Below are 24,123 nucleotides of genomic sequence, written 5' to 3'. Positions count from 1 at the left end.
GCAACATGGAGTGTAAGGCTTCCATTAATGCACAAATGATAATTGCACACAGACACCACAGAAAGCAGATTCTGACCTGCACATTCTCTATCTCCATCTTTCCCTTCTTCATTGATTCATTTTGGGAAAGAAATGATAATCAAATGTTGATAACATGCATACCTCAGCTAGAATCAGGTGAATGGGTGGAATAAACGAGGAAGATTTTTTGAAGAAATCAGCAGAATAGAATATAAGTCAGAGGTTAGTGGATACTTATCATGGTAAAGTTGAGTGTACAGGGGGAGTAAGAAACAGTTAAACAGATTCAGCCAGTTTGGTATTAAAGGCTCTGGGCATTTCAGATACTATAATGATGCTAAGAGAAAGAGAATATATCGGTTTCAGCACATGAATTTTTAAGGCAAATAGTGAATGGAGAAGCAAGTTTCGTTAGGTGAATCAGATTAGTTTGCAGAGTAGTTAAGTGTGAAGCATTGTGGTACCATATGGTGGAAGGCTCTGTTCTCTCTGTCACATTGCTCAGAAACTGAGGATATGAATAACAGATTCACCTCCAGTTTATAAGATGATGAGTATGACAGAACAGTTATGAATATTTTATTTGTAAGCTTGCTGAATTTTTTGTTGCAAGTGCACCAGGTAGTATCTTAATAAGTGAAGTTCTTGAACACATCCTGTGTTATAAGTGGTCCAGTCTCATATTTTGCAGAATTTTTTATGAACTCTAATATCCAGGTAATCCCCACTAATATCTAAGCAATCCCTAACTGCTTCATATGATGCTTTGGAGGAGAACTGCTTTGCACATTATACTTGTGGACAGCCTCAAAGAATGTCGACACTGAAGGTGTTATACTTGATATGCTTTCCTCACCCTCATATGGACAAGGAGTATTCTTTGTTATGAGCCCATAATTTTTTCATATAAGTTTTATTGATTATGATTAGATCCCAGCTTTATGGGCAAATGATACATGTCATTTTGTAATTAGTCTTTATATAAAGAACCGTAATACTTCACAAGACCTGACACCAACCCAACTCTTACATTCTGCAAAGCTCGTTTTTTGACATGCTTATGACAGAAGCCAGTCACTAGGGCACCCTGATTTGGTGTGAGTGCAGTAAAGGGGTGTGGTAACTCCTTGTTTTACAGAGCCAGTTGTAGATTGCATTTCAAGCTTTTAACTCTTTTATTGTGCATTTAGTTTCTTGGCTTAACCCACCACCATACATTTTTATTTTTCGTATGGATGCATTGAGCCTATAATCATGGAAAACATTCTTTATATAACTCATGTCAACTCACATGACATCTTATGGTTTTGTTTGCATCTTGGCTACTGAACTCATAAGTGCATATTCATCATGCACTCCAGCTTCACTTTCATATTCAAATAAATCAAAATGAAAGATTTTCTTTCTCGTCTGTTAAACTCGTGGAGCAGACTTCTTATTTTTGAGGGCATAGGAATGCTATATGTTTTAGTTGGGTGGTAGGTACATTCCAGAAGGAAGATGCACGGGAATACCATGCTCACAAAAGAATGAGGGGATGGAGCATGTCCCAGGAAAATGCAACTGACTGTTCATCTTAGTCAGTAGTGGGTTGCCGAGGCCTTGAAGCAGCTCTGGTGACTCATCATTTGTTTGGGTTGCCTTCTGTGTCCAGCCTATGGTGTGTGGAATTCAACTTGTGGTGGGGTTTTTATGGAGAACGATGCCTGTGTCATCTTACTATGTAAGGCGTAGCTCAACGCCATTGTCACCCTTCTACATAAGCATAGATTGACACCTATAACAACGAAGAGAATTGATTGGGAGACTCCTAGCAGGCTGTTCTTTTAAAGGATTGGTTATTTATGCTAGTGAGAGGCTTCCATTTAATATTCATCTGCATTGACCAACAGGCTAGTATAGGCAGAGGTCTCTTTATCTTACCTCTTATTCAGATCATATTTCCTTCAACAGGCACTCATATGATATGCTATTTTCTTCCTGAAGATGCTGTTATATTTGTATAATACGGTGTTGCTGGACGCCACCTGCTTGGCATTACACGACAAATGAAAAGTCACCTTTGACGAGGCTGAATCATTGGGAGTATAGTCTCGTCTAATGACTTTCTCTCCAAAGTAGTTCAACATTTTCCAACTGCTGGAAGAAGTCAAACGTTGGAGTAGCAGGTATTTGGAAAGTGCTCCTGGGTTATACCAGAACTCTTTCATGGAAAGGTCCTGGGGTAGTTATGAACAGAATGATAGATATGTATATTCCAGTTTCTACCTAGAGACAAGTAGAGACTGGATGGTTACAAATGTGGCTGGTGTTCCTTTATTCTTTTTATGAAAATATGTATGATTGTAGTTTGTATAAAAAAACAAATTTATAGATCGTGCAGTATGATTTTTTGTAGAATGATAAGTTTTTGTTCAACAGGTGAACTGCCTCCTTATTTCATGGCACGGGGAGCACGGCTCTCAGGGTATGACCCTGATGATGAGGAAATGGCAGAATTTGAAGAGTTGCAACGATTAAAAGAACGGCCAGAAGATATGTCCTTCATTGACCGGGCAAAGCTGTCGGTGGAGAAATTAGTTGAAAGAGTAGGATTCTTTGGCATCCTTGCATGTGCTTCTGTAAGTACATGGTGTGTTGTATTATGTAGAGAAAATTTAGATTTTAACTTCCTTGAAATGCTGTCGAGTGTAAAAGATTTGAAACAGAGACACATGGTTTTGTTGTTCAGACGAGCTATGAAGCCTTGGCCAATTTGGACAGACTGGCAAGGGCTAGATTAATGAGGATTCGCTAATATGTTCCTTGTTGGCCGTCAAGGCAATATACACAAACTTGAAAAATGTGTGGAAGTCGAGAACATTATCTCGGAAAGCAAAAATGGGTATGTTTGAGGGAATAGTGGTTCCAACAATGTTGTATGGTTGCGAGGCGTGGGCTATGGATAGAGATGTGCGCAGGAGGATGGATGTACTGGAAATGAGATGTTTGAGGACAATGTGTGGTGTGAGGTGGTTTGATCGAGTAAGTAACGTAAGGGTAAGAGAGATGTGTGGAAATAAAAAGAGCGTGGTTGAGAGAGCAGAAGAGGGTGTTTTGAAATGGTTTGGGCACATGGAGAGAATGAGTGAGGAGAGATTGACCAAGAGGATATATGTGTCGGAGGTGGAGGGAACGAGGAGAAGAGGGAGACCAAATTGGAGGTGGAAAGATGGAGTGAAAAAGATTTTGTGTGATCGGGGCCTGAACATGCAGGAGGGTGAAAGGAGGGCAAGGAATAGAGTGAATTGGAGTCATGTGGTATACAGGGGTTGACGTGCTGTCAGTGGATTGAATCAGGGCATGTGAAGCGTCTGGGGTAAACCATGGAAGGCTGTGTAGGTATGTATATTTGCGTGTGTGGACGTGTGTATGTACATGTGTATGGGGGGGGGGGTTGGGCCATTTCTTTCGTCTGTTTCCTTGCGCTACCTCGCAAACGCGGGAGACAGCGACAAAGTATAAAAAAAAAAAAAAAAAAAAATGTAAATACAGATATGTAGTACAGTGGCCTTGTTCTTTGAGATGGTGAACTCTTATAAGGATTTTGTATTTCTTTGTGCCTTCTTTACAGTTGGATGACATTCATTGTGAAATGCATTTATATTATTTTTTGGTATTTACCCCAGGACAAATTTTTATGAAATTGATGTTACCCAAGACTTCTTTCTAAAGGCTCCTGCTGTCCTGGGCTGCATTACTTCCAGTTGTAGGGAAATTGAGTCAACTTTGGAGTGAGAAGTTCTTTGATGAGATTGTAGTGTCAGTGGTATAGCCTTGCTAAAGATGACTTTTAATTTGTGGAGTAACCTTCTGCAGGCAGAGTGTGGCAACACCTGATTTGTAGTTGCACGTACTTTTTAAGTCCTAGTTACAATTTACTTGTCAGTACTGTCTTAGAATTTTTGTTGCGTTAGAATTCTGAAATTACTGCCTCTGAGTTGCCCTCTGCCACTAGTCTTTTAAGGTTGAGGCATAAAGGCTGAGAAGTGGTGCTGGAGTCCCCAGTTATGGGGACTTTTGAATGGCCACCCCTTGAGGGAGTTCTTGGAAGGAACAAGCATCATGAATATAGATAGATGGATAGATAGAAGTCTTGAAAACATGACTGAAAATGGAAATAATCCTGATTAGGTTATCATGATAGTCTGATAATGTCAACATGTATGCCTAATTTTTTATTGTGGAATATTGTGTGAAATTGTGGATGATATCATTCTTTTAAAATAGACCAGTTACAAGGTCATAATACTGTTAATTTGTTTCAAATAAAGAAGTATACTGTGCCCTTAAAAGTTTGATTAGTTGATGAATTGTTAAACAAAATTTACCTGTTTGATTTTCTCAGAATTATATAAGTAATTAAGGAAATTAACAGTTTCCTCTTTTACAGATCCCAAACCCACTTTTTGACCTTGCGGGCATCACTTGTGGCCACTTTCTTGTTCCTTTCTGGACATTCTTTGGTGCCACCTTGATTGGTAAAGCCATCATCAAGATGCATATTCAGAAAATGTTTGTCATAATAGCTTTCAATGAATCATTGCTTGCCCGAGCAGTAGGGTTATTAGCATTCATACCAGTCATAGGAGGCAAATTGGAATTGCCATTTAAAACCTTCTTGGAGAAACAGAAGAACAAATTCCATAGAAAGCCAGGAACAGGGCCAGAGAGCCAGGTATGTTGAATGCTTCCTTTTTATCTCCATTTCCATTTTATTTTCTTCAAAAATACAGGGCATTGCATTAAGATGAGCACTCTGCACCAGTCCCAGGTAAAGGAAAAGTTGGTGGTGGGATACTTTTACTTGCATGCCGAAGTTCGTTCATTGTTTTCAAAATGCTGAAGACTGACTGATTACTTTCTGTTAGGAGGCCATATCTTTCATTGAGATTTTTTTTCAGTAGATGATAGATAAGTTCAGCTTTTTATACCTGCTAGCTTTGTATGTAAGTTGATAAGAAATTCAGTGCATCTCTGATTAGCATTGCTGCTCTTAACCAAAAAGTTTTGTGGATAGGGAATATAATAGGGTGAATGTGATATGTGAAAAGCTCATTGAAGTTTAAGTGAAGTGAAAGTATTTGGGTTGCAGAAGAGGGATATAGGTAAAAATCTTGTTAGATAGATAGAATGAAATGTGGCAGTTATGAATATTCCTTCCTTTTGCATTCATTATCTTCTTTGTCAGATTTTTACTGTTAGCTGTGAATCAAGGTTTTTCAAAGGGGTAGAACAAGTATTATTATAAAAAGAGGATTTGTGAATGGTATGGGCTAACTTTGGGTGAGACATGAGTGCGTTATGTCCTGAGGTATTTTAAGAGTGTCAGCTTGAATGAAATTTTGAAGGTCATGACATTTTATAGAATCATTGGTTTAAGTTCAGAAAAAATTGGTAGAGAATGAAGGAGGGTGATTTTATCTTCTTGCATTTGTGCAGGACAGCACATGAACTGCAGAAAATAGGAGGGGAATTATGGAGAATATTTTTTGGAAGTGCACTATACATGGCAGATAGAGAGTGGATGTGAGTGAATAAGGACATTTCTTTCTCTGTCCATTACACTACCTTGTTAACAAAGGAGATGGCAAACTCGTATAAAGAAAAATGTTATGAAAGGAGATGAATAGTAAGAGGTGAACAGTAGGATAAAAGGGGGCTAACAGTGAGGAAGGCAGATGGGGAAGTGGTAAGTGACAAAGAAGGTGTGAAAAGGAGTTGGAATGAGTATTTTAAAAGACATCTAAATGTATTTGATGATAGAAGGATGGATGTGTTTTGTTTTAGGTGAGTTGGCATTTGGAGTGAGAGAGTCATGAGGTGTAGGGTAGTAGAAAGAGAGGAAGTTGTGGTAAAGCATTGGGAGAAGGTGAGACTGCAGTTATTTCTCAAGATTTGTTTTCTCTTTTTTGATTAAAGCTGTTTAATGTATGTTCGGCCCAAGTTGAGGTGCTTGGAGACTGATGGAGTGCTTGGATGGTGCCCTTGTATGAAGGTGAGGCAGACAAAATGGTCATTGTTTGAAATATAGGGGAGAAAGAATACTTCCCACGTATTCCCTGCGTGTCGTAGAAGGCGACTAAAAGGGGAGGGAGCGGGGGGCTGGAAATCTTCCCCTCTCGTTTTTTTTTTAATTTTCCAAAACAAGGAACAGAGAAAGGGGCCAGGTGAGGATATTCCCTCCAAGGCCCAGTCCTCTGTTCTTAACGCTACCTCGCTAACGCGGGAAATGGCGAATAGTTTGAAAGAAAGAAAAAAGAAGTCTGTTGGATACACTTGGTGAGAGGAATGGGAGAATAGTTATCGAGGGTGGTATAATGGACTGAGCAATTGCCTGGAGAAGAGCACTGTCGCTTCAGGAGAGGGAAAGGGTATTTTTACTTTGAAAAGTAAGTGTGTTACTTATTAGGAGAAATAAAGTGACTTGCATGTGGCACTTATGTATGGCTAAACAGATTCTCTGTCTTATGGAAAGTAGTGCAAATAATTGGAGCTGGAAAGTTACTGAATACATTGAGGAATTTTTACTGTGAGAGTATGGTATGTTTGTGAGTAGGAAGAGAGAAAGGTGAGTTATAGTTGAAGAAGGTGGCTCTGCATCATATGTATGTGCTGCCATCATTGCTCTTTAACCTGTTCATGGTTAGGGTGGTGAAGGAGGTAATTGTACGGATCTTGGATCTGTTTTCTGCATGGCCTGCTCTATGCTGGAGATAGGGAAGGGACATTGGAGGTAAACCAGTTGCTCTCTGTGGATGATGTACCTGTGATGGAAGTTTCTTAGAGAAGATCTCCAATGGATGGTGGTAGAGTATAAGAGAGAGTGGGTAAAAGAAGAAAGTAAAAAATTAATGCTGACATATATAAGGTATTGAGGTGCAGTAGGGGTATAGGACAGGATGTTTTGAGTTAGATTCAAGTCGGGAATACATGGAAGAAGTGGGTGCTTTAGGTACCGAGGGGTGAACATGGTAGTGGATGGAATCAAGGAGGCTGAGGTCTGGGGTGCACTGAGGAGTGTGCAGAAGGAGGGGCATTGTCTCTTTGGGCAAAGATTGGCATGTCTGAAGGTACAGTAGTTCCAGCATTTTGTATGGTTGGAAATCATGGGTCTTAAATACAAGGGAAAGTAAGAGATCAAAATGGTTGAAAGTGAAATGCCTAAAGACATTTGTGTGAAGGGGTTGATTGTGATAAAAATGACATTATCAGAGAGAGGTAAGATAGTGAATGTAGTCTGATTGAGAGGGTCAACCAGTTTAGTTGAAACATTTCAGACGTGTGGAGAGGATGAATGAAAAAAAGTCTGACGAGATAATCTATGAGTTACAAGTGGAGGAAGGGAGACGAAAGGAGGAAATGGAAGGATGAAGCACAAGATGCTTTAGGAATTTCAGGGCATGAATATTCAAGAGGATGGGACGTGTGTAGGATAGAAAAAATTAGAATGGTGTTGTATACGGTAGGGGGAAATACCATTAGTGGGCCGCAGTAGGGTATATGAAGTGGCTTGGTTATGTATAGTACACTGGTTTCAGTCCATTATACATGACAGCTTGAGAGTGGATGCATATAAAAGGGACTGTAGTTCATCTGTTCATGATATTAAGCTTTAGAAAATGTGGGAGTTAGGGTCAGCAGTGAGTGCCAACAACATGTTGCTAACATTTTGTGTGGAAAGATTGGAAGTATGGTATGAGAGGTTGGAGCGAATTTAGAAGTTCAGATAATTAAAGGTATGTATTGCAAAGATAGGTAAATGAATTTAATAAGCATGTTGAATTGTTGGGAGGTGAGCAGAACTGTGTAGAAAGTTAGGAGGGGTAAGATGAAAGGTAGGAGGTTTAAGAGTAATAGGTTACTGGTAGAACATTTCAGGTGGCTAACTTATCCCTCTTTGATGCATTTGAATGCAACATAGGAATGCACAAAGTTTATGACTGGGAAAGTACAAAAAGTGGAAATAGATTTTCAAGAAATAGTGATGGAGGAATAGGATTAGGCTGCATAAAATGATATAAGATAAGCATGATATTAAGAAAGGACTTATTCATAAAATTCAGAATTAAGTTCCGATATAGTATAGGTATTAGTGATCAAGCATACTACCCATGAAATTCATGGGCATTATATAGTAGAAGATAATGTATGGGTCAGAGTAAGAGGCTAGAAATCTCTCCTCCTGAACTATCACTTTCTAAAAGCAAGAATAAAAGATGGAGCTAAGTGACGATTTTTCAATGAAGCCTAAGTCAAATGTTCTTGATGTCACCTTGTGAATAAGGGAAAGGCAAGCAAGTATGAAGAAGGAAAAGAATACAGTAAAGATGAAGTTAATGATATCTAAAAATACAGTAAATAGATACATAAAATGAGATTGTGAGAGGGAGATATGAATTTAAGAAAGAATTGATTAAAAATGATTAATGAAGTTTGGAAATGGTTTGTTCATATGGAAAGGTTGGATATTGAGGGCAGTACAGAATTTAAGGGAGGTGAATGGAAGGCAAAAGGAAGATCAAATTATGGATATGTTTAAATGAGAAAGGCATTAGCATGGAGATGTATCAAATGGTGGAAGACAGAGATGTTGGATTTTGACAGTTATGATTGTTGTGGTCTTAATATATGAATTTGCCATTTTCTTTTCACTATTTGTGCAAGTTACCTTTAAGATTATTTTTTACTAGTTTCAATGTAACTATTCCATTGCTGCCTTCAAAAGAATCATGGTTTTTCATATTTCCCTGCAGTTTTAGTTTATTAGTGCCACTTTTTTTCTTTTTTCTTTTTAGAATAGTGAATTTTTATGTCTTTGTGAAGTCTGCTCAGATATGTCTTCTAAACAGTAAAAAAGATTTTTTTTCCTCTCTTAGGATGGAAGAAACATTCTGGCCTGGATTTTTGAAAAGCTTATTCTCCTGATGATTATATATTTCATCTTGAGCATTATAAATTCTTTTGCTCAGAGTTACCACAAGCGGATACATAAAAGTGAACGAGAGAAAAAATTAGCCCAAGACTGATGGACGAATTGACCCGTAATCCAAGTGGGATGAGTTTATTTGATCTGCATGGTGATGTGGTTTGGTGGAACACATTATAAAGAATTTGATTATTAGGGTTGAAGAAATGCATTGTTTATTTATTTTTTTTTTTTTGTTTAGTAAGTATATTCTTGGGTTAATTTAGAAGTTGTAGAATACTTTTTAGGATATAGTTACAATGGTCTTATACAAAATTGTCATTGAGATTTATTAATCATCTCATTCATATCAAGAATATAACATGGACCATATATCTTCTCTTTAATTGAGGACCAACATAAAATTTGTGATACCTTTGTGGAATGAATATAGGAATTAAGAGTTAAAAGGACTTTATATGATTAGTATATCCAGTGTTTTCCACCAAACACATATGTTAAACAGTTTTGTGAAGTTTGTTGATACTGTGTTTAAGCAGGATATTGTGTTTTAAACAATTGTGCTAGATGTGAGTGATTCATATGGGGTAATAGAAGAGATATACTAGAAAACTACATCTCAGTTTCATTAAGCAAAGACTGTGTTCAAAGTGTTGCCTCATATGTGGATTAAGTATGTTTTTGTTAGATATTTCTCTGAAGAAAATAGAGAGCATGCTACAGTGATATGGGTTCAGAATTGTTTTAGAAGTTTGAGATACTTTTTGGTAAACGGAAGACTTGAGAGTAACTGTGAGTGCTCCTTTACATGTCAGTGGAATTTGATATCCAGAAAATAAATTATTTTTATTGATGCACTCTTGATTGATCCTGTATACCACAAGATATATAAGAATCTGCATGAAGCTAGTGAACGAGTCATAGGATCAAGTGTTTCACACCTACATTTTGTCTCTAAGAGGCACATAACTAGTTTTACGTCACATAAGAGATTTTTTATCTCTTCTTGTAAATAGCCATGTAAAGTATATGATAGAAAGCTGTAAAGCTATTTGTACATTTTTTATATGCCAAAGAACTAACATACACAGTTCATCCCAAGCACACATAGGGTCAAATATATTGTGTTGTACTCAGGAGCAGCACTCGAGCACAGTGAGACACTTACTGATGAATTGATATCACGTAATACAGATACGGAAAATATTTTGATGTTACTCAGGCTTTATTGAGAGCCAATGTCAGTGTCATCTGTGATAGCACATGTGCTAAACTATTGTTCTTGGTGTTTCAACAACTAAGAGTTTCATCACAATATTTGTAGGTAAATCTGTTGATATAATTACGAAATAAGTTTGTCACTTCATAAGTGTTGACTTCATGTGAGTGCTATTGGCGCATTAGTGATAGATAGGTAATGATGGATAGATGCATTTGCTTGTAGAATTAGGCAAATAAGCATTATTGATATAGATCTATTGAGTAGTTGCTGTCATATTTATTCATTTAATCGACATTTCATTAATCTTGATAATTTTTTTATCAGATGGCATCTGACCTGAAAGTAGTTACCAGAAACCAGTGAATATTGCATTACAAGCATTCTCTTTGTAAGGCTTTTCTCTGAGTGAATATATTCTAAAAGGAATATATTTAGTAAGATGTGTATTAATCATTTTATAAAAGAGGGTGATTAGCATTATAGAAAATCTTAATAATTAAAATTGATAGTGAATTAGAGTGCTTCAGAATGTGAGCTGTTGTGAGTGAAAGACAGTAAAACCTTAGTAAACAGAATGTATTGCTGAGGCCCCTCATATTAACATAAAAGTTGGGGGATCCTCTGAAGTAATTGTTTATATCAGAATAACACCAGAAATAATAACCGAGATACTGATATTAAATTTTATTATTGTATTGATAAAGACCTCTGTAAGTTCTCATCAGTCACTGTAGTAAAGAAACATAACATTATTTAGGCAGGCTTTGATTAATATGTTTGACTTGATGAATATGCTTCCCTTTGAATAGAAGATTGCGTAGGGTTCCCCTTTCAGACAGTGCGTAATTGGGAAGAGGTGCATATTTATGTTAATTGTATGTGGTCCTCCAAATAATTTTAACAATTCAGAACAAATAGATAATGATAATGAAGTAATAGTCAGAATGGTACTTGAAGCAGTAAAACATGCTCTTGTCAAAAGCTAATAAAGTACTTATAATGGGGTTGTCGATTATGAGGAGAAAGACTGGTGGAATTTGCATTCCCATAGCAACAGGGAGTCATGGAGGCACAAGTTAACTGAGTGTATGTAGGAAAATATTTCTTATTCAAACATGTCATTGAATACACAAGGATGAGATGGACTGATACACCATTATTGCCTGATCTTATCTTCTCACATGCTATCTTGTACATTGAGAATGTAATGTATGATACACCATTCAGAGAAAGTGATCATGCGATGTTGAAGTTTGACTGTTTGGTATTTAAGGATGTTAAGAGAGCAGAAGTGAGAGAATACCTAAAGAGGACATATAATCGTGAAAACTACAAGTCACAACAATTTCTCTGGTAATATAGATTCAGAAACTGGTTCAGTGGCCATAAACAAGGGCATTGTGATGAGAAGTTCTGTGAAATTTTCATTGAAGGGATAGGAGCATGGTTACTTATAGCTTCAGATACAGAGAAAAGATTAAAAAAGAGGGAGGAATGGTTAAATGAAATATGTCAAAAGCAAGGGAGTTTAGAGCTGTATATATGTGGCACTCCAACCAGTTTGCATTTGCAATGTGTAAGAAAGAAAGGAATGAGTATGGGAGCATAAGAAAGGAGGAACAAAGAAACGTTAAAAAGAATGTTGTGGACTGGGTCGAACTTTTCCATAATTTTTTCAGGAATGAAGTGGCAGTTAAAGAGGAACTAATCAGGCAAAGGGATCCAGAAGGAAAAATTGTGAAGGATGACACAAGGATTTGTGAGGAACTGACTGATGATTTTGAAAGGTCAAAGACATTATAACCCCACCACCAGTGAGATAAGAATGGGAAGGGGTTTTAGAAAGTGTTGATATGTCTGGAAAAGACACCAGCAGAATACTAAAAGGTTTAGACCTATACAAGATCATGGTTCTGATGAAATTTATCCATACATGTTAGCTGTGTATATAGATACACAGGATAGATGTCTTCAAATACTGTTCAAGATATAATGAGGGAAATGAAAGTATGGAGGATTTCATCAGCTTACCAAAAGAACCTTGACAGATTCCAAAGTTGGTCTAGTACAAGGTTAATGAAGTTCTGCCTGAGTAAATGTAAAGTAATAAGGATGGATCACAGTGAAATAAGGCCTCTATATGATTACTGCCTAGCTGGAAGTAAGCTTATGCAGGATTCTGTTTTTGGGAAAGGCTAAGGACTCGATTATCTCTCGCCAGACTCCCACCATAAGAAATAGTTGGAGACCAACTATCTGTTGACAAATATTAGAACTTCATTCTCATGGATAAGGAAATATTCATCAAGCTGTTCACATCATACATAGGCTTAAACCAGTATTTGCTTCTGAAGTTAGGTCACTGCACCTAAAGGAGTATAAAGAGCTAATAGAGAAGATTTGTAAGAGAGGAACAAAGATGGTACCAGAATTCAGAAAGCTGAGTTATAGGAAAGGTTAGATGTCCTGAATTTGCCCACTATGGAGGAGTGAATAGTTAGGGATAATGAGAATAGTGACCTGATCACAACTTTTGAGTTATTAGAATATTGTTGATGCAGAAAGTTAACAGTTCTCTGAGAGATTTAGAGTCAGAAAACCAGAGAACAGCAAGAAACTTTCTGATAAAGATGGTAAGAAATACTTTTATAGTATGAAAGTGGTGGATGAATATGGACTGAAATTAGTGAGGACATTGTCCACCCCTATATATCTCCAGCATGATATTTACACGAGCTGAATGACACCTCTAAATTGGATATTTAATGGTGATTGTGCAGAGGGGGCAGCAAAGATGGTACAAAGATTAAAAGAAATGAAATATAGGAAACGGCTAGAGGCCTTAAATTTTCCCACCATGAAAGAGAGAAGATAAGGGGTTACCGATCCCAACTCTTATTTTATGAAACCAATTCGATGAAGCCAACAGTGATCAGTTCTTCAAGAGGTGCAAGAGTAAAACTACTGAAAGCCATAACATGAAATTATGCAAGAATCTTGTTAGAAAAGGTGCATGGAAGTGCTCTTGTAGCATGATAGTTATGGACCAATAAGATAAACTGTGCGTGGACAGCGTTCAAAAATTGAGAGAGTTGTATGATAGTAGACAAAGCTCGAGACATGGGGTTCCCACAAACTCCCTCTCCTTACAGTACAAATAAGTAACAATTGCCTGAACATTTATGCACTCACACAAACACACGTGCAGTCACATGAACACACATGCACATCCAAACACTGGCACCATGGGTTTGTTCATTCCTCTTAAGGAGGTCCCCTTATGAGAGTTATAAAGGAATTGAAATATAAATGCTAATTACTGTCAAAACTGCTGTCGTCAAGTAACACAGATAAGGAGATGGTACAAAATATTTTTGTCATGGTAGATTAGAGTAAGCATTGCCAATTTAGTCACCCAAAATATGGGGTTCCATAGATTTACTAACAAAGGTCCAAAAGTGGACAATAACAATTGTACCTGAAGGGAAGGAGATTAGTTATGGAGAAAAAATAGCAGCTTTTGACTTATTCACATTAGCAGAGGGAGGGAAAAAGGAAGATATTATTACAATTTCTAAATTTGCAAATCAGTTTGACAGTTGACGTTGCATAGTCGTGTGAAATTAGAAGGATCTAATCAATTTGGAGAAGAGTGAGAAAGAGTGATGCAGTATTGGGTGGCAAATGCAGTAATTGGGTGGCAAATGAAGGGAAGAGTCTGTGAAGAAATATTGAGTTTGTATGTTTTATGTATAATTAACATGAACCTTTCAAAAGGGTCTAACAGTCCATGGCTGCATAACTTCCAGTTGCAGGGAAATGTAGACAACTTTAGAGCAAGATGTTCACAATGATACAGCCTCGTTTGAGGTGATTTTTTGCTCGCAGCATATCCTTGAAGAGGCAGAATCCAATTACACCAGAAATATTGGGACAAAGACACAAACGTAAATACTCATGTTTGAATGGATGTGTACAACAGTGTGTATGATTATAATACTTTTACCAATTTGGCATGAAAATTTGTAGTTATTCATTAGTTAAATTTTTTTTTTCAGTTTCATAAAACTACAAATTTCTGGTTCTTACCAAATTTCATAGTTCTGCATCCTGTTAGTCTAAGGTTTTACTGTATTTGAATTGAATTTTTCAGTAATTACCATGCTGTGAAAATAGCAAGTTTCTCTTGTTTTCTTGATAAATGAATAAATATGATGTAAGATAACATTATATGCAGACTGTTTTCTGAGATAGAAACTGCAGAGCCTCACCAGGTAATTCAGTAACAATTCATATTCTGGAATAACTTTTGAAATAAGATGTTAACTTCCGAGATTTTAGGCATCAGTGCATTCAAAAATAATTGAATGGATCAGTCTAGTAATTCTAATTATTTTTAAGTCATGAAATATAAATTTTTAGGAAATAAGATTAAACCATTAAGTTAGAAAATATATCCAGATTGCATTCTGATGTTAAAAAAAAAAAGTCTTGCATGTTTGCCACATATCGGTGCATTTTGGAAAACATAGATACCTATTTATTTAGATTATTCAAGGGAATTAGAATTCTTCAATAGAATATGTTCCAAGACAGATACCATATTTTCATGTCCCTATGCTTTGTTAGTTTTCTAGTTATAATTACGTGTATACAGTGATAATAAGTCAGTGAGTCATTCATTCCACAAAAGAATTACAGCTAGAGATTTTTGTATCTTCATAGCATTCATGTGTGTAAAACGTCACTCGTGGCTGCTGGCTGTGTTTCATGTGTAAAGATTATGAAGAGATTATGACTAAATCTCATGAAGTTATGCATGAGATTTTTACGAGAGAATAATATTTAACAGGTTTTCCTGTCACTTAAATGTACATTATTCAGATATATCTGTGATTCAGTGCTTATTGTTGACTTCAGATAGAATTATGCAAGGGAGAAAAATTGGAGGTGCAGTGGAAGCCCCGGTGAATGGGAAAGATGTGGGTGTAGAGTTTGTAAGAAGCTTGCATGAAGGAGCATTCAACATCAGTACACTGCATATTGTATAGGTAAGGATAGGTAGAAAATAACAGTGTGACAGATGGATAAATTACGCAGTGTAGTTAGAATTAGGAGGTTGGAATGAAGGTGTGTGGTGGTGTGAAGTCATCAGAAATGCTCAATAATGGAAGTCTTTTGGGTTGATATGGTCGTGTAGGACACTAAGCAGATGATGGGCTGATCAGGAAGGTGTATTTTAGTGCAGTAGAAGGTACAAGGAGGATAGAAAGACCATGGAAGAGGTGTATAGTTTGTGAGATATTTGGATAGGGCTAGGGATATCTCAGATTGGCAGTTGGTAAGTGGTATGAATGTAGATCTTGATCTCAATTGAAGCTTCATCTTAGTATGTGAATTGAAGAAGTATGAAGTAGTATATTTAGTGTGAGAGTTATATATCACTTTAATGCAATGGGCTTGGGTGGGTGCTTTAAAAAAAACGAAGAGGCATGAAGGCTGTTGCAGTAGCTATGTGTACCTGATCAATTGTAATGAATAGGGAATGGAGTGATGGTAATTGCTACATATATAACATAGTATTCCTGGGAATAGAGAAGAAAGAATACTTCCCATGTATTCCCTGCATGTTATAGTAGGTGACTAAAAGGGATGGGAGTGGGGGACTGGAAATCCTCCCCTGCTGTTTTACTTTTCCAAAAGAAGGAACAGAGAAGGGGGCCAAGTGAGGATTTTCCCACAGAGGTTCAGTTAGCTGTTTGTGACGCTACCTCTGTAACACAGGAAATGGCGAATATGTGTGAAAAAGAAAATGGCATTAATTGTTAGGAAATAGGTATTTTATTTCTACTTGTTCACTGTTTCCCACATTAACAGGACAACACCAGGAGCAGATGAGGAATGGTTTCCTTTGCCCCATCCACTCTTTTGTGGTCATGTATAATGCATCAAAACCAGAAACAGGTATTGCATGATTACTGATGAAGGAATTTGTGTGTACAAAATTAATTAATCCATTGAAGCACGTCAACCCTGGTATACCGACATGTGAAATGTCTGAGGTAAACCATGGAAAGGTCTGTGTGGCCTGGATGTGGATAGGGAGCTGTGGTTTCGATGCATTACACATGACAACGAGAGACTTGAGTGCGAACGAATGTGGCCTTGTATATGTTTTCCTGGCGCTACTTTGCCAGAGCAGGGGGTTAGCGATGCTGTTTCCTGTAGGGTGGGGTAAGGTCAGGAATGGATGAAGGCAAACAAGTATGAATATGTACATCTGTATGTATGTATATGTCTACGTGCATGATGTCTTGGTGCATTACACTTGACAGCTAGAGACTGAGCATGAACGAATGTGGCCTTTGTTGTCTTTTACTAGCGCTACCTTGCGAGCATGGGGGGGTGCCATTTCATATGTGGCGGGATGGTGACGGGAACAAATGAAGGCAGCAAGTATGAATATGTATATGTGTACCTATGTTTATGTATGTTTATGTATGCGTTGAAATGTATAGTTATGTATATGTGCATATGAAGGTGTTTATACATGTGTATTTGGATGGGTTGGGTCATTCTTTCATCTGTTTCCTTGCGCTACCTCGCTAATGCGAGAGACAACACAAAAGATGCTTGTGGCATGAGAAAGTTGGGAGGTGGGCAGATTGGAAAGGGTAGTGAGTGGTGGGATGAAGAAGGTAGGATTGTAAGTGAAAGAGAAGAGAGAGGCGTTTGGACGATTTTGCAGGGAAGTAGTGCAAATGACTGGGAGATGTATAAAAGAAAGAGGCAGAAGGGCAAGAGAAAGTTACAAGAGGTGAAAAAGAGGGCAAATGAGAGTTGGGGAGAGAGAGTATCATTAAATTTAGGGAGAATAAAAAGATGTTTTGGAAGGAGGTAAATAAAGTGTGCAAGACAGGAGAACAAATGGGAACATCGGTGAAGGGGGCTAATGGGGAGGTAATAACAAATAGTGGTGAAGTGGGAAGGAGATGGAGTGAGTATTTTGAAATTTTGTTGAATGTGTTAGATGATAGAGTGGTAGATATAGGGTGTTTTGGTCGAGGTGGTGTGCGAAGTGAGAGCATCAGGGAGAATGGTTTGGTAAACAGAGAAGAGGTAGTGAAAGCTTTGTGGAAGACGAAAGCCGGCAAGGCAGTGGGTTTGGATGGTATTGCAGTGGAATTTATTAAAAAAGGGGGTGACTGTGTTGTTGACTGGCTGGTAAGTATATTCAGCGTATATATGTTCATGGTGAAGTGCCTGAGGATTGGCGGAATGCATGCATAGTGCCATTGTACAATGGCAAAGGGGATAAAGGTGAATGTTCAAATAACAGAGGCATAAGCTTGTTGAGTATTCCTGGGAAATTATATGATGCATGTACAGAGCCTCAGATTGGGGAAGAGCAGTGTGGTTTCAGAAGTGGTAGAGGATGTGTGGATCAGGTGTTTGCTTTGAAGAATGTATGTGAGAAATACTTAGAAAAGCAGATGGATTTGTATGTAGCATTTATGGATCTAGAGAAGGCATATGATCCATAGACATGCTCTGTGGAAGTTATTAAGAGTATATGGTGTGGGAGGAAAGTTGCTAGAAGCAGTGAAAAGTTTTTATCGAGGATGTAAGGCACGTGTACGAGTAGGAAGAGATGAAAGTGATTGGTTCCCAGTGGATGTTGATTTGTGGCAGGGGTGTGTGATGTCTCCATGGTGGTTTAATTTGTTTATGGATGGGGTTGTTAGAGAGGTAAATGCAAGAGTTTTGGAGAAAGAGGCAAGTATGTAGTCTGTTGTGGATGAGAGGGCTTGGGAAGTGAGTCAGTTGTTCGCTGATGATACAGCACTGGTGGCTGATTCGATTGAGAAACTGCAGAAGCTGGTGACTGAGTTTGGTAAAGTGTGTGAAGGAAGAAAGCTGAGAGTAAATGTGAATAAGAGCAAGGATATTAGGCTCAGTACAGTTGAGGGACAAGTAAATTGGGAGGTAAGTTTGAATGGAGAAAAACTGGAGGAAGTGAAGTGTTTTAGGTATCTGGAGGCGGATTTAGCAGTGGATGGAACCACGGAAGCAGAAGTGAGTCAAAGGATGAGGGAGGGGAAGAAGGTTCTGGGAGCGTTGAAAAATGTGTGGAAGGCGAGAATAGTATCTCGGAGAGCAAAAATGGGTATGTTTGAAGGAATAGTGGTTCCAACAATGTTATATGGTTGCGAGGCATGGGCTATAGACAGAGGAGGGTGGATGTGTTGGAAATGAAATGTTTGAGGACAATACGTGGTGTGAGGTGGTTTGATTGAGTAAGTAATGAAAAGGTAAGAGAGATGTGTGGTAATAAAAAGAGTGTGGTTGAGAGAGCAGAAGAGGGTGTATTGAAATGGTTTGGTCACATGGAGAGAATGAGTGAGGAAAGACTGACAAAGAGGATATATGTGTCTGAGGTGAAGGGAACGAGAAGTGGGAGACCAAATTGGAGGTGGAAGGACGGAGTGAAAAAGATTTTGAGTTCCTACAGACCTTTCCATGGTTTACCCCTGAAGTTTCACATGCCCTGGTTAACAGCATGTCAACCCCAGTATACCACATCATTCCCATTCACTCTGTTCCTTGCACTCTGTCTATTACCTAGCCTTAGCCAGGTGCCCATTTTATCGACCAACCCCTAGGGGTGGATGAACAGCTGGGTTGACTGTGGACTGACTGCCATAACCAGAATTTGAACCTATGTGCTCGACTATGGGAGGCCCATGAATGTGTCACAGTCAGGAACATTAACTGCTACACTGGAGGTCCATTGTTATTTTTTTTCATATTTGAATGCTGTTTCACACATTAACAAGGAAACACCAGGAACAGAAGAAAGGTCACATCCACTTACATCCATTCTCTAGCTGTCACGCGTAATGCACATTTTATGTGCAACTTTTTGTTCTGTAATATGCATTGCATGTTGCTAATAGCACAGAGAAACATCATTGCATATGTATAATTTTATAAATGAGGATTATACACTAACAACTTTATATCTCTGCATCATAGTATTCATGCACATTGTATGAGCTGTTTGGGCTGCTGGCAATTTTTCTTTTGTAGAAATTATGAAGAAGAGGTTATGAATGAATTCATGATGTTCCACATTAACTTTTATGTGAAAGTTTGATTGGCAAACAGGAATAAAGAAAAAAGAAATTGTACATGCTTGCCTTTTCATCATTGTTATTTATGTCTAACATGCTTACTGTTTCTCAAATTATTGAAGTAGTATGAGGAACATATAAGAAATGGCCTCATTTGCTCACATCCACTAAGTATTCTTGGTTAATGCATCAAAACCAGAGCCTCCATCCACAGCCAAACACTGTAGACCATTTCACGGTTTCCCCATACAATTTTACATTCATGGGTTCAGCCCATTCACAGTACATCCACCCCTGTACATCACATCACTCCATTTTGCTCTATCCCACATCGTCTGACCTTACTTTCCACACACTCCTTAATGCATCCAGGACCTTTGCTCTCCCCCCTACCATATGGTTTATTTCACCATCCTTCACCATCACTCCCTGAGTAGATTAAACAGCTATTGTGACATCACACACCCTTAATGCTGACCTCTTTCACTGGGAACTACTCACCCTTTTCTTTTTCTACTTGCACACACACCTTACTTCCAGTAAGAACTGATATGCTTCTAATAGCTCTCCTTCCCTACCATATATTTGTAGAACGTTCCGTAAGTTTTCTTCAGCTCCACAAAATGCCACATACAGATTCCAGTCTTTTTCCAAGTATTTCTCCCACAACTTTTCTAAAGCAAACACCTGGTCCACACATCCTCTACCTCTCTTGATGCCACATTGCCCTTCCCCAATCTGATGCTCTGTGCATGCCACCAACCTCTTGATTACCACTTTCCCCATACAATTTACTTAGCACACTCAATTAGCATATACCTCTGTAATTCAAGAATTCATTTGTATCCTTCTTGAATTTTTATAATGGCATTATACAGGCATTTTGCCAGTCCTCAGGCACTTCATTGTGGGCCATACAAATGGAGAAAATTCTTACTAAGTAATCGTCAACACTGTCACCATGTTTTGACAAATTAAACTTCAATTTAATTTAATCCAACTGCTTTACTACACTTCATATGAAACCCATGATTCATCCACTTGGCATACCTCATTGTTCCAAACATACATCTGCCATCTAATCATCTAACGCATTTATCTATCCTAAAAATTACCCACTTCATATCTTCTGTACCTCCTTTCAGCCAGTTACAATTTCCCCATCAGCTCCCCAAACTGATGCTCTCATTGTTGCCTTGACAGTATTCACCCCCTTCCAAAACATTATCTTATCTTCCCTGGGGTTTTTTGATATTCTCTCACTTCATCTCCCTTTTGCTCTCCTTTTCAGTCTTTACATTTTCTCTTGATCTCTTGTTGCTTACTCTTGTACATTTCCCAGTCATTCACAGTCACTTCTTGCAGGTACCACCCATACACTTTTCTTTTTCATTAACAACTTCCTCATATCACCATTCACTCCCCTTTCTTGTATGCTTACATCCCTCCCTTCCTTGCCCATTTTCCTAATTTCCTTTACTCTCACCTATTGCCACTTCACTCAATCTCTCATGGTTTCCCAACACACAAGCCTGTTATCCAGGCTTACTCATTTTCACCACCCTCTTCCCACCCTTATCATTAATTCTTTCTCTGAGACCACTACATACTTTCAATCTTGCCTTTGCTAACAGATGACCACACAGATCCTCTTAGCACATCTACATCCATTAGTCTACTTTGCATGCCTTTCACTTGTTTTCTTCCTTTGTAACCTCTTTTAGAAGATTAATGGTTCTCAATTCCTTGCTTTCACACAGTTAGCTGCCTCGTACAACATGCAGGAGGTACATGAGTAGTTTTCGTACTCCCATACCCCCAGGGATAAAGGAAGCTTTTGATTTAGGATAAATGATTGAGTTGCATATTGTCAAGTGTTAGGTGAAAGACTGAGAAGGGGATTATATTTGTTAATTGTTTTAAAAACCTGTGTGCATATATGGCAAAGAAAGAAAGATAGGGATCAGAACTGGGTAGTGGAATGTGACAGCCACTGCTGGCTCACTGTGCCATTGTCTACTTTTGGTGCCCAAGTGCGCCACTGCTGGCTCACTGTGCCATTGTCTACTTTTGGTGCCCAAGTGCCCAGGAGGTAGAACCTCCCACCTGCTACCTATGGTATGGTTATCATTATTGTTATTATTATTATTATTATTATTATTATTATTATTATTATTATTATTATTATTATTTCGTACTTTGCCATTTCCTGCACTAGTTAAGTAGAATCAGGAACAGATGAAGAAATGGCCAGCTTTGCTCACATCCATTATATCTATCGTGTATAATGCACCAAAACCAGTGTCCTCTATCATTTTCATGCACACTTGAAATTGATTGTGAGTGAGTCCAATTTTTGTCCGTTCCTGATGCCAATTGCTTAGGTGAGAGAAGCAATTATGTATAAAACATCAGTCAGTTATTATTAGTTATGAAGTGATCAGGGGAAATCACAGAAAGGTCTGTGGAGTGAGTATGACTTTGGAATAGGCTCTGGTTTTGATACATTAAACATGACAGCGAAAGAGTGGATATCAGTGAATGAGGTTGTTCTTTACCTGTTTCTTGTACTAACATGGGAACAGTGATCAATTATGAGAAAAGAACATTTATTGTTAAAAGACATGTGTTAGTAAACATAGAGAAATGATCTGGGCAAAGGTTTCAGTGCATTTCATGACACCTAGAGAGTGAAAGTGAGTCCATATTCATTTGCTCTTGATGACATCTCGCTGAGGTGGGAAAAAGCAGTGAGGTATAAAAAACATGATTTTTAAAAACTGACATACTTAATATTGCTGGTGTGGTGTGCAGTTTTTAGTATCAGAATGGAACTAATTAGTACTGAAATATGGCAGTACACATTTAAACAAGCAAATACCTGAAACAAAATTATTATATATATTGGAAACTTATTCTGTGTAGAATAAATAATGTATGTGAATTAGATGAAATGACAGGCTTAGTTTATTTAGTAAGTACAACACAAAATTATAAATGATGTTTTGTACAGTTGATTTGCAATGTATACCATCTCTGATTCCTGTCAGTGGCATTAATCCCTGTATCCTGCCTTGCGTGGTGTATTGAAAGATGGACTCATAATATGAATTGTGGATTTCTGTCATGATGTGATGTAAGCAAGAGAAATGAAATTCAAGAGACAGGTGGTGGTAGCCTAAATTGTCAATGGTCAGATGTCCCACAAACCAGAACTTCAGCTGTATTTGGGATCATTAATGTTAATGGTAGTTGCTCAAGTCTTGATAAAGTGTTCTCACTGTGATTTAGCAATTTGTGTTAGCCTTAGGTACCATCAGTGTTATGGTTGCTGTATGCTCAGATGATTTTTATTTTCATTTATAAGAGTTACCTATTGCCTGTTCATTCAGTTAGCCTTGAACAGTCATTTGGGTGAAAAACAGGTGTAATCAATAAGCTCCCTGAGTGAAGGGTTTCACAATATACTGTGTTAAGACAGTAAGACGATGGTGTTAATTTAAGAAATTTATCCTTCTTTTTCACCGTCCACAAAATACCAGTAACTGTGAAATCGAAAGCTGTGTTCCTGTTTATCTGTGACTTAGAATGTTGGGGACTGTTTTCAGTATGATTAAATTGAGGTACAAACTAGCCATTGATCTTTATTTTTCTATTAACAACCTTTTTGCTTCTTCATCTTTTATCTCTGTCCCTATTATGTATTGATTTCCACTATTTTTCTCTGTATACTAATCTTGGTTTCTTTATTCTTGATATAAGAGTAAGGCCAGTATTAGCATACTTGTATTATGTATCCAACTTGTATGACTATTTGTGGGTATCACCTTTGTTCACTTCACATACCCATTGTACTGTTCAAGCAGTTGAATTTGTTAATTGTCATTTGTATATATTTTTATGCTTACAAGGAATCCCTTGATTTCGCTTTTGTACTTTTGAAGCAGTTGACTTTGTTAATGGTTATGTGTATTATTCAATGCCTCTAGGGTATCTTGTGACTGTATTGGAACTAGTTGACTTTGTTGATAGTAATTTGCATCATTCAATACTTGCACGATATCCCTTGACCTCATTTCATTAGAGATTTTTTTTCATGCTCTTTATCTCCTGCATTAGTGAGGTAGCACCAGACAAAGATGAAGAAACTGCCTCATTTGCTTATGTTCACTCTCAAGCTGTCACCTACAGTGCAAAAACAGGGATCTTTGGAAATTATTCAGAATATGCATGATTTTTGTTTTAATTTTCAGCAGGTACAATGATGAACTCACTTGAGAGATATCTATGAACCGTGTAAGCAGTAGGCAACTTAAACCCAGTCAGATGCAGAGTCATGCATACTAATGGAGTGATCACACAGCAGTGTTGCATTACACATTGAAAGGATAGCTGTAAACTTGAGAGATTAAGAGAGGTTATTATAGATTAAAAGAAAATGTATAGCCAAAGAAGGAAGGCATCATATGACAGGAAAAATTGGATGAAGAGAATCGAAAAATGTAAAGGTTAAAATCAAGAAAAGAGAAAAGTGTAAAGATGTGAATATATGAACAAAATTTAATGGAATAACATAGTAGAGAAGGGAGAGTAAATAGAAAAGATAATAGATTGGAAAAAAAAGTACATACCATTCTTTTTCGTCTGCAGAGCTAAGAACAGAAAACTGAAATGGGGCTCTCTAAAGTTAGAGAGCAGGATGAAAATTACTTCAAAAAAATATTTCTATCTTGCTAGAACTCCTGAAGTCAGCAGACTAAGTACAAAAAATGAAGAAA

At 37.7% G+C, this 24,123-nt stretch overlaps 1 protein-coding gene across 3 annotated transcripts in view; it reads left to right on the top strand.

The window, feature by feature from the left end:
• LOC139745715 (vacuole membrane protein 1-like) overlaps positions 1 to 22,978 on the top strand; it is a 57,733-nt gene extending 34,755 nt beyond the window's left edge. For all 3 annotated transcript variants that reach the window (XM_071656170.1, XM_071656168.1, XM_071656169.1), the window contains exons 6-8: positions 2,443 to 2,642; positions 4,454 to 4,738; positions 8,940 to 22,978. In XM_071656170.1, coding sequence (XP_071512271.1) covers positions 2,443 to 2,642; positions 4,454 to 4,738; positions 8,940 to 9,089 — 635 coding nt within the window. In that variant the 3' untranslated portion in view covers positions 9,090 to 22,978. The remainder of the gene's footprint in view (positions 1 to 2,442; positions 2,643 to 4,453; positions 4,739 to 8,939) is intronic.
• Positions 22,979 to 24,123: the final 1,145 nt, after the last annotated feature.

This window comes from Panulirus ornatus, chromosome 62, assembly GCF_036320965.1.
Source record: "Panulirus ornatus isolate Po-2019 chromosome 62, ASM3632096v1, whole genome shotgun sequence".
Lineage (NCBI taxonomy): Eukaryota > Metazoa > Arthropoda > Malacostraca > Decapoda > Palinuridae > Panulirus > Panulirus ornatus.
This window is presented reverse-complemented; position numbering and strand designations above follow the sequence as displayed.